The sequence below is a fragment of the Leopardus geoffroyi genome, chromosome C1 (genome assembly GCF_018350155.1).
Source record: "Leopardus geoffroyi isolate Oge1 chromosome C1, O.geoffroyi_Oge1_pat1.0, whole genome shotgun sequence".
NCBI lineage: Eukaryota > Metazoa > Chordata > Mammalia > Carnivora > Felidae > Leopardus > Leopardus geoffroyi.
Window position 1 is genome coordinate 106,023,211 of NC_059328.1, and position 10,078 is coordinate 106,033,288.

Sequence of the window (10,078 nt, forward strand, 5' to 3'; positions counted from 1 at the left end):
GCGTAGGAGAGTCCTAGGTCCAGAGGTCCAGTGACTCCTGTGCAGGATAACAGAACCGCTTTTAGTAATCGCGTCCCGGTGCTGAGCTGCTGCGTACGCGACCGGCTGTGGAGGTTCGCGGACAGGCCAGCCCGCGCGCGAGGTGGCAGCCAGTGCTAGCATCTGTATTATGAATATCAAAGCAACTCATTTACGGAGGATCCCCACCCCTTCTCCCGCCTCCAGGGGGCGTGGCAACAAAGCGCGGGAAAACCGGCTTCGACTCCACCCCCACCCCGTGCTGGGGGCGGGGAAAAGGAGAGCCCTAAAATGGGAAATGGAAGCGAGGGTCGGTCCCATCCAGTCCCCGTGCTCAGGAAGCCTACCAGCATGCCGCTTTAAGATCCCTTTCGACATGGCTCAGGCCACGCCAGCACTCTAACGTCACCTCTCCTCCACTTCCGGTCTGCAAAGCCGTCCCGGGCTCCTGGTGCCGGTTCCTTCCACACTCATAACTAATCCCGCCCCCACTGCAAGCGCTTCTGCAGAGGGAGAAGGTAGGGGTAACGCCATCGCCCAGGAGCTGGCCCGCGCGAGAACCCCATCCGTGCAGGTTATATGACGATTTAGACAGTAGGAAGACTGCAAGGAACTGGTCAACCAGATGACGTAATGTTTTGGGTAACGTCCCATTTTGTGACTTCTGCACGGCATGACTGACATTGGGGTTTAGCTTGAGAAGACAATGCAAGCGGATCTACGCATCCGGGCTTCGTTAGGAGTCAACGAGGCGCTCCTCAAAGTGCCCACCAAATAGAAGCTGAGAGTTCTTTTAATTTGCATAAGTGAACTGCAGGCTTCAAGGATTGTGGCCAATAGGGAGTGAGGGGGCGGAGACGCACCTGGGATAGTCACCGCCTCTAGAGGGAAAGCAGGGGATCAGATTGGCTTCTTTCTAAGCGACTGTAGCGGAAGCCAGTCATTTTTGAGATGCCCAGATGGGGCAGGTGGGCCCTGCGCAGCCAATGGGGAGAGGCATCTTCAGAAGGACTGGGTTCCTTGCCCAATGAGGCTGGGAGGACTGTGAGGGGCTAGTTCCGAGCGGCAGTACTTAAGGCCAACCCAGTGCGGAGCCGGGAGGGGCGCAGTGCTGAACGACGGGAGCGTGGGCCAATGGCGAGTGCGGAAGCGGGCAGCCCAGACCTGGAACGCGGAGGGAGCTGAAGGAGGGGGAGGCTGAACGGGAGAGAAGCAGGAAGTAGCGGCGGCCGCGGGGAGGGCGGCGGCGGTGGCGGTGGCGGTGGGAGCAGGCGAGAGACCGCCGGGTCTCGGCCCGCACTTGGAGCGGAACAAGTAAGCATACCTGGGGTAATACCCGCCCTTGGCCCCGCCCCCGGGGGGGCGGGTAAATACCCCCGCCCCTCCCCCACTTGGTCAACTACCCCCTTCTCCGCGCCGCCCCCCTGGGGCGGCTTCTAGGAAGGCCCCGCCGGCGCCTCCATCCCTTGAGGCGGATGGGCGAAACTCCCAGCCTGTTGAAAGCACAGCCCCCTGCCGGGTAAACGTGGAGGGAGGGTCAGGGTCCCCAAGTCTAGGCGCCCCGAGCCCAAGAGGCGTCCGAAGCGCGGCCCGGTGACTGGAGGCTGCGGGATGTCGCGACCTAAAATGGTGTCCGTGTCCGGGGGCGGGGGCGGGGGAGCTGGGCCTGGCCGGAGCGGAGCCTGCACCCCGACTGGGTGCGGGTCAGCGTCCGGGCCCGGGCGGGACTCAGGCTCGCGCCCCGGTCCGCTGCGCGCCTTCGGCTCACTCGCGTCTCGAGGGATCCTCGGGAGTCTGCGGGAGGAGGAGGCTGTGCTGCGCCGGGACGAGGGGAGGAGGTCGGAGTTGGGACGGACCCCGGTCGGAGAGCTGCGAGTCACGCAAAGACCGTCCCCTCCCCACTCCTCTCTTTCCACGCGCCTTCCCTACTCCTGTGAAGTCCTGGGCCGGGAGGTGCTGCGCGGCAGATCCCGTGGGGCCTGGCCTGGCCGGCGCCCGTCCTTCCCTCCGCACGCCGGTGGGAGCGAGAGAAGCGCGGTGCGCCTCAGTTTCCCCAGCGGCTTTTCCTCTGTACACCCCGCCCCCTCCTCGAAACCCCGGACATCTCCCCGCGCTGGCCCTCGGCAGATGGCAGGGACTTAATTCCACCCGCTGCCCAGCTTGGCGGCAGCCTAATCGCCCCCGGCCGCCGGCCCCTCGCCCTCCTCTGCGCTGCAGGCCCCGGGCCAGGGGAAAGGGCAGTGGAGCCCCCTCCCGACCCAGGCCAGTTCACCCTCTTCCTGTTCAGCCCCTTCCTTTGGTGTTTGGGGAAGAACAGAAGGAAAGGGGTGGGGGGAGGGCCGGAGCCCAAGAGTTCGGGCACAACGGCCGCAGAAAAGGCCTCAGCCGTGGGGTGGGGGGGAGCCTCTTTGGCCTTGAGCTCCCGCTGCTTGCTGGACTGTCCGCTCCTGACTATCGCATGACCTCTAAGTCACTTGGACGCCAAAGGGGGAGTTGCTTGGGGAGGGTGAGTGGGCATATGTTTCCTTGTAGTCCCCAGTGATCTGTGCTTCACCAACCCGCTTTTCTGGTGGCCAGGGTGGAAGGTAGCTCGGGTTTCTCCTGTTGGGGAGACAGCCAGGCAGAGGAGGGCCCTGGCTCTCCATCAGGGCAGAGGCAAGGTATGGAGGGCTGTGTTTAAACCCAGAAACTGCAGAATTAAGTAGGGGGTGATGAGGGGAAACTTTCCTTTCTTTCTCTAGTTGGTACCCTCTTCCTTTACCCTACCTTCCTCCCAGCATTGCCAGCTGCCACCTGCTGGGACTATCTCCAGTTTTGGTCTAAAGGCTGGCAGGAGGTGAGAGAATTGGCCCTGGGAAGTGGCTTGCATCCTGGGCAGAGAATGTGTAAGGACAGAGACTTCTTCAGTTTCTTCCTCTTAGATATGGAAACACTTTTGGGGAGAAACTGGTGAGGAACAGACCCGGGTTCCCCACAAGCCCTAGGCTATCCTTCTTGTTGGTTTAGTGCCACATGAGTCTTGTGGGATGTGTGTGTGTGTGTGTGTGTGTGTGTGTGTGTGTGTGCGTGCGCACGTGTGCACGTGCGGGCGTGTACACTGGGCCAGGTTGGGGTTGGGCGAGACTTCCTGGACTGGTGTTGCCAAGGGAAAATGAAAAGGGGAGGAGTATGAGTTCGGAGCTCGGAGCAGAAGTGACAGGAGTGAGGGGGATTGGCTTTTCCCCTTTGTGGCGGCTGTGCTGGGTAAGTTACCCTGGAGTTTTGGCCCTGAGAGAGCAGGATCCAGGGAGAGTGGAAGGGAGGAGGGGCTGGCCCAGGGAGGGCCACGGGAGGGCAGAGGCACTCTGGGGAAGGTAGGTGAGCTAGCAGCAGGTGTTTGTGACAGGAGAGGCCTAGGCTGGGGCCCTTGTGACCAGGGTGCCGTCACGGTTTTCCCCTCTGTCTCTTTGTCTCTTTCTGTTCCTGTGTCTTATTCTTTCCATCTTGGTCTCTTGGGTGGTTTCCCTCAGTCCACTTCTCCTTGGTAACCAAGCTAGATCTCCAGGTGCCAGTGATGACCCCAAGTCCCCAGACTTAACCCCTGATTCTTCTCTCTGACCCCAGTCCTGGATTTTCAGTGCTTATTCCTTCCTAGCTCCTCCTTGACGTGACTAGTCCTTGTTTGTCCCAGCTGTAATAACAAATCTTCTGGGTTCTGACTCTCAGGGTTACGATTCCTATCATGTTCAGTCAGACTCACCCTGTAATGTATGGATTACTTGGCCCTCCTTTTCAAAAGTAAGGCAGTGGACAGCAGGTCATTTCTTACATCTTGGTCTAAGTCACTGTCTCTTTGTACACTGACCTTTCAGATCTCTGTGGACCCCCAGAAGATCCCTGAAGAAATTGTGAATGGGTCCCGTGCTGCCTTGAATGAGCCCTTAGCCCCAGAGCATTGTGTACATTTTGCTCCTTTATTGATTAATTGATTGGTTCTGTGCAGGGCCCAGGAGGGGCTGAGGCAGTTTTAACCAAGATGTTCACTGAACTCGTCTGTCTCTGTTGCCCTTGTCTCTCAGCTGTGTTTCTGAGAAGTGCCTTTTCCTCGGCTTTTTCTGGATCTTGGTGTCTTCCCTGGAATGTGCACACTACCTCTCTTTCAGTTTTAGGGTTTGGCAGACCTCCAGCAGCTCCCTAGGATTTGCGCAGTGGTAAAGGTGTGCCCAGGTCACATTGTGCGCAGGTCCTGAGCAGGTGAAGCTGGAACTCTCCAGGGAGGAGGGCCGGGGTCCCTGCCTCCAGAGGGCTCAGTTTCTCCTCCTTTCTTCTGTTTTCATCAGGTTGGGGACCCGCTGCCATGGGGGACATGAAGACCCCTGATTTCGACGACCTCCTTGCTGCCTTTGACATCCCTGACATTGATGCGAATGAAGCCATCCACTCTGGGCCAGAAGAAAATGAGGGGCCCGGAGACTCAGGGAAGCCAGAACCCAGCGTAGGGGGTGAATCTGGAGAGGCAACAGCAGCAGCTGCCCGGGATGGCCCCGAGATTCCAGCCCAGGCCTCTGATCATGGCCTGCCACCCCCAGACATCTCAGCAGTCAGCGTCATTGTCAAGAACACTGTGTGTCCCGAGCAGCCCGAGTCCCCGGCTGGAAGTTCAGGAGGGGACGGGACCCGGGCTGTGGGGGTGACTAAGGAAGGGCCTGTGGGACATCGTCTGATGCAGAATGGTTTTGGGGGCCCTGAGTCATCCCTTCCAGGTACACCCCACTCTCCAGCTCCTCCCAGTGGGGGTACCTGGAAAGAAAAAGCCATGGAAGGCAAAGCTCCTTTGGACCTTTTTGCTCATTTTGGGCCTGAGCCAGGGGAGCACCCTGATCCCCTCCCTCCCGCTGCACCCTCCCCGCCTCAGGAAGGGGCCATGACCCCACCTCCTTTCTCTTCTCCCTTTGAGCTGTCCCGGGAGAATGGCCCAGCTTTGATGTCGTCTGGTTCTCCCCCACCGCTGGGGACCTTGAAGCAAGACAGCTGCAGCCCCATTCATCCTCCGGGCCTAGCAGGGCTAGGCTCTGGCTCTAGCCCTGAGGCCATGGACATTCCTGCCGGCGCCTCACCTCCCCAGGTTGCGGGGGTGCCCTTCTTCAAGCAGTCTCCAGGGCATCAGAGCCCTCCTGCCTCCCCCAGAGTGCCCCGCTGTCAGCCCCTGAAGGAAGAGGAGGAGGAGGGGCCGGTGGCCAAGTCTTCCCCCAGAAGTCCCCAGAGTCCCTCTAGTGGAGCCGAGGCCGCAGATGAGGACAGCAACGACTCCCCTGCCTCTTCCAGCTCCTCAAGGCCTCTCAAGGTGCGGATCAAGACCATTAAAACGTCCTGCGGGAATATCACAAGGACGGTAACCCGGGTCCCGTCAGATCCCGAACCTCCTGCCCCCTTGGCCGAAGGGACCCTCCTAGCTGAGGCTGGCCTCCTGAAGCTATCCCCCGCGCCCCCGACCCCTGAGGGTCCAAAGGTGGTGAGCGTCCAGCTGGGTGACGGTACCCGGCTAAAAGGCACCGTGCTTCCTGTGGCCACCATCCAGAACGCAAGTACGGCCATGCTGATGGCGGCCAGCGTGGCCCGCAAGGCCGTGGTTCTGCCTGGAGGTGCTGCCACCAGCCCTAAGACGATGGCTAAGAATGTGCTAGGTCTGGTGCCCCAAACCTTGCCCAAGGCTGAGGGGCGGGTGGGGCTGGGGGCTGGGGGGCAGAAGGTGAACGGTGCCTCGGTGGTGATGGTACAGCCCTCCAAGCCGGCCCCCGGGCCTGGGGTGGGCGGTGGCACGGTGATCTCACGGACTCAGTCTAGCCTGGTAGAGGCCTTCAACAAGGTCCTCAATAGCAAGAACCTGCTGCCTGCCTACCGGCCCAACCTGAGTCCTCCGGCCGAGGCCGGGCTGGCCCTGCCTCCAACCGGCTACCGCTGCCTTGAGTGTGGGGATGCCTTCTCACTGGAGAAGAGCCTGGCGAGGCACTATGACCGCCGGAGCATGCGCATCGAGGTCACCTGCAACCACTGCGCCCGCCGCCTGGTCTTCTTCAACAAGTGCAGCCTGCTGCTGCATGCCCGAGAGCACAAGGACAAAGGACTCGTCATGCAGTGCTCACACCTGGTCATGAGGCCCGTTGCTCTGGACCAGATGGTGGGGCAGCCGGATATCACGCCCCTGCTGGCTGTCCCTCCTGCCCTCGGACCTCCAGCCTTGCCTGCCCTGGGCAAGGGGGACGGGGCCATCACCGCTGCCATTACCGCAGTTCCTGCCGAGGCCCCTGTGCTGCCGCTCTCCTCCGAGCCCCCTGCTGCCCCTGCCACCTCAGCTTACACGTGTTTTCGCTGCCTGGAGTGTAAGGAGCAGTGCCGGGACAAGGCGGGCATGGCTGCCCACTTCCAGCAGCTTGGGCCCCCCGCCCCTGGGGCCAACAGCACTGTGAGTTGCCTTTCACTGCTCTTCCCTGGGGTAGAGCCCGATGCCTGGGGAGTAGGACCTGGGAGGGGGTTGGGAGCTTAGGGGAGGTCACAGGGGACAGGCCACTGCTCACTGTCTCGTTTCCACCCCCTCGACAGGTGTGCCCCACCTGTCCCATGATGCTCCCCAATCGCTGCAGCTTCAGCGCCCACCAGCGTATGCATAAGAACCGGCCTCCCCACGTCTGCCCTGAGTGTGGGGGCAACTTCCTGCAAGCCAATTTCCAGACCCATCTCCGGGAGGCCTGTCTGCATTTGTCTCGCCGTGTGGGATACAGGTGCCTCCTGCCTTCCTGCCCCGTTGTCTTGAGACCATCTATCCCTGCCCCCCAAGCCCACTGTTGTGCAGCTCGGCACTTTGTGGCCCGGTACCAGCCTTTTAGCCGGTCTTTCAGGGAGCGCCCCATCTCTCCTGCTGAACCCTTCCGCCTGGGATCTGTCTGCCTTTGCCCTGCCCCCATGGAGAGCAGAGAAAGCCCCAGACCACTCTCCACACGCCTCCCTCAAGGAGCAGGGTCTATTCACCCCTCCCGTCCCCACCTTGCTCATGCTCCATCCTGATGAGCTTCTAAGTCCAGCGGCTCCGGGGATGAGAGGGCTGGGGGACAGGCTGGAGCTGCCCCACCTTACCTCCATGCTCCGTGCCCCCCAGGTGCCCTAGCTGCGCAGTGGTGTTTGGGGGTGTGAACTCCATCAAGTCCCACATCCAGACGTCGCACTGCGAGGTTTTCCACAAGTGCCCCATCTGCCCCATGGCCTTCAAGTCTGCACCCAGCGCCCACGCCCACCTGTACACCCAGCACCCCAGCTTCCATGCGCAGCAGGCCAAGTGAGACCTGGGAGGGGGTGGGGCGGGCCGGAGTGGGCTTGGGGCCCTGCTGGCCAGGGTGTCTGCACTGTCCTCTCCGCCCACACAGGATGATCTACAAGTGCGCCATGTGTGACACGGTCTTCACTCACAAACCCCTCCTCTCCTCACACTTCGACCAGCACCTGCTGCCCCAGCGTGTCAGCGTCTTCAAGTGCCCGTCTTGTCCTCTGCTTTTTGCCCAAAAAAGGACCATGCTGGATCATCTCAAGGTATAGAAGTTAAGGGACAGAGGCGGGGGTGGGGGTGGGGTGGTGTGCTCAGCTGTGGTGACCTGGGGCTGGGGTCACATGACCTTCAGGAAGTGGGGGTGTGGGAGCAAATGCCACTGGCTGAGCCAGGCCCTCCCCTGCAACGGCTGCACCCTTGTCTCCCTCTATCAGAACACCCATCAGTCCGGGCGCCAGGGGGAGGACACTGCTGGGAAAGGGGCCGCGGGTGCCCTAACGACCCCCAAGGCTGAGACCGAGGAGCTGGCTCTGTCTCGGGGAGGAACAACCGTCCCCACTGAGGAGTCGTCTTCATCCTCGGAAGAGGAAGAACTACCCAGCTCCCCCTCACCCCCTCGCCCAACCAAACGGCCCCGGCGGGAGCTAGGGAGCAAAAGCATCAAGGGTGGTGGGGGCGGGGGCCCTGGAGGCTGGACCTGTGGCCTTTGTCACTCCTGGTTCCCCGAGCGAGATGAGTATGTGGCTCACATGAAGAAGGAGCATGGCAAGGTGAGTGGGGCTTCCCCTCGGGCATTGGTCTGTGTGGCCTTGGAGGGGCAGTGGCCTGGAGCCTGGCTCTGAGCTGCCCCGCCCTCTGCTCTCCCAGTCTGTGAAAAAGTTTCCCTGTCGCCTGTGTGAGCGCTCCTTCTGTTCCGCCCCCAGCCTGAGGCGCCACGTCAGGGTCAATCATGAGGGGATCAAGCGAGTTTACCCATGCAGGTAACCCTTGGCTGCTTGCCGCCTCGTCCCCCTCCTCGTTCTGCCCAGCAAGTGACCCGCCTACCCCATGCCCCCAGCCCCACTAAGTACCTGCCAACCCGTGTCTTGAGTGGACTGAAGGTTGAGGTCTCCTCTCTGGGAGCCCCCCACCCCCCTGTCCCGCCCTGCCCCACCCCACCCCACCCAACCTTGAGTCCTAGGCCTTGGTTTCTGGGCTGTTCCTCTGGTGCCCATGCTCCGCACTCTTCCCCTCTAGGTATTGCACAGAGGGAAAACGCACCTTCAGCAGCCGCCTGATCCTGGAGAAACACGTCCAGGTTCGGCATGGCTTGCCACTCGGGTCCCAGTCCCCTGGCCGGGGGAGCACCCTGGCTCGGGGCCCCGGTGCCAGAGCCCAGGTAGGCAGAGGCCCGGCCCACTGTGTCGGGGCCCTGGGGCTGGAACGCCGCAGGATTCTAGGCCTTGGCCTCGGGAAGCTAGGTGGGTGTGCCCGGGACCATGCGGGGTGATGGGGAGGCCTAGTTTCTGTACTCTCTCCTCCAGGGGCCAGGACGGAAACGCCGCCAGTCCTCTGATTCTTGTAGTGAGGAGCCTGACAGCACAACACCCCCGGCCAAGTCCCCCAGGGGTGGGCCCAGCTCAGGAGGCCACGGGCCCCTGCGTTACCGGAGTGGTGGCTCAGTGGAGCAGAGCCTTATGGTGGGGTTGAGGGTGGATGGCGGTGCCCAGCAGTGCCTCGACTGTGGCTTGTGCTTCGCCTCCCCGGGCTCGCTGAGCCGGCACCGTTTCATCAGCCACAAAAAGAAACGGGGTGTGGGTGGTGCCAGTGCCCTGGGCCTGGGTGATGGGGAAGAGGTCCCTCCTCCACTGAGGTCTGATCCAGAGGGTGGAGAGTCCCCCTTGCCTACCTCTGGGGGCCCGCTCACCTGTAAGGTCTGTGGCAAGAGCTGCGACAGCCCCCTCAACCTCAAGACCCATTTTCGCACACACGGCATGGCATTCATCAGGGCTCGGCAAGGGGGCAGTGGGGACAACTAGGCCTGGGCCTGAGTTGACCAGCCCTCTTCCCTCCCTTTTTGCCGGGAGCCTGGGTCACTGCTGCTGTGTGGTCCCTGGACTAGGGATTTCATCCTAATTCACATTTTGTTCAGCTCCTCACCCCCATCCCCCAAACACAACAGGCTTTTGAGGATTATAGTGGTTTGCAGTCCCCTTTGGGTTTGGCCCGTGGGTCCTAGTAGAATGGGCCCTCCATTCCTCCTTTCTGAGCCCAACACTAATTACTCTCCTGCTGCAGACCCCCGAGGTGGGTCTGGGGGTGGGAGGAGGGACTTTCCTAGGCCACTGGGGCCCTCAGGATGCTTCTCCACCCTCAAGGGCCTGGCCCTGCCCCTGTACCACCCCTCAGACTCCCTGGCACTTGAGCCCCCCACCCCTGCAGTGCCTTTCACTTTTTTTTTTTTTTTTTTAATCCAGAAATCCAGAGGGGGTTGGTGGGGACGAGTCTTGTCAAGGGAGGGCCCAAGGGAGAGGAGTGGACAGGCTCTCAGGAATCCTTTATTCTTGTAGTAATAATACTAACAGTGGGGAAATGGGAGGGAGAAAACCAGACCATTAAAACTGCTCATGGTTTAATCCCCATTCAGGCTCCTCTTTTTATGTGACCTAGACATTGGGGACTTGACAGGGAGCTGGTGAGAGTCACAACCGGGGAGGCCCTTCCCAGGGACAAGGAGGCACTGAGCCAAGGCAGGGAAGGAGCAGTCCTCTTCCACCTGGCTCT

At 61.3% G+C, this 10,078-nt stretch overlaps 1 protein-coding gene across 6 annotated transcripts; it reads left to right on the forward strand.

Annotated features, from left to right (window-relative positions):
• The first annotated feature begins 430 nt into the window (after positions 1-430).
• Positions 431-9,936, forward strand: ZNF687 (zinc finger protein 687). 6 transcript variants are annotated; one of them, XM_045479190.1, is made up of 10 exons: positions 713-1,332; positions 4,161-4,251; positions 4,338-6,460; positions 6,598-6,776; positions 7,151-7,327; positions 7,416-7,578; positions 7,750-8,085; positions 8,183-8,295; positions 8,552-8,693; positions 8,839-9,936. In XM_045479190.1, exons 3-10 carry the CDS (start codon positions 4,355-4,357, stop codon positions 9,331-9,333), a joined length of 3,711 nt encoding a protein of 1,236 aa, XP_045335146.1. In that variant the 5' UTR covers positions 713-1,332; positions 4,161-4,251; positions 4,338-4,354; the 3' UTR covers positions 9,334-9,936. The 6 variants fall into 6 exon arrangements, with proteins under 6 accessions (XP_045335148.1, XP_045335149.1, XP_045335146.1 ...); XM_045479192.1 differs by lacking the exons at positions 713-1,332; positions 4,161-4,251 and adding an exon at positions 431-536; XM_045479193.1 differs by lacking the exons at positions 713-1,332; positions 4,161-4,251 and adding an exon at positions 511-660.
• Positions 9,937-10,078: the final 142 nt, after the last annotated feature.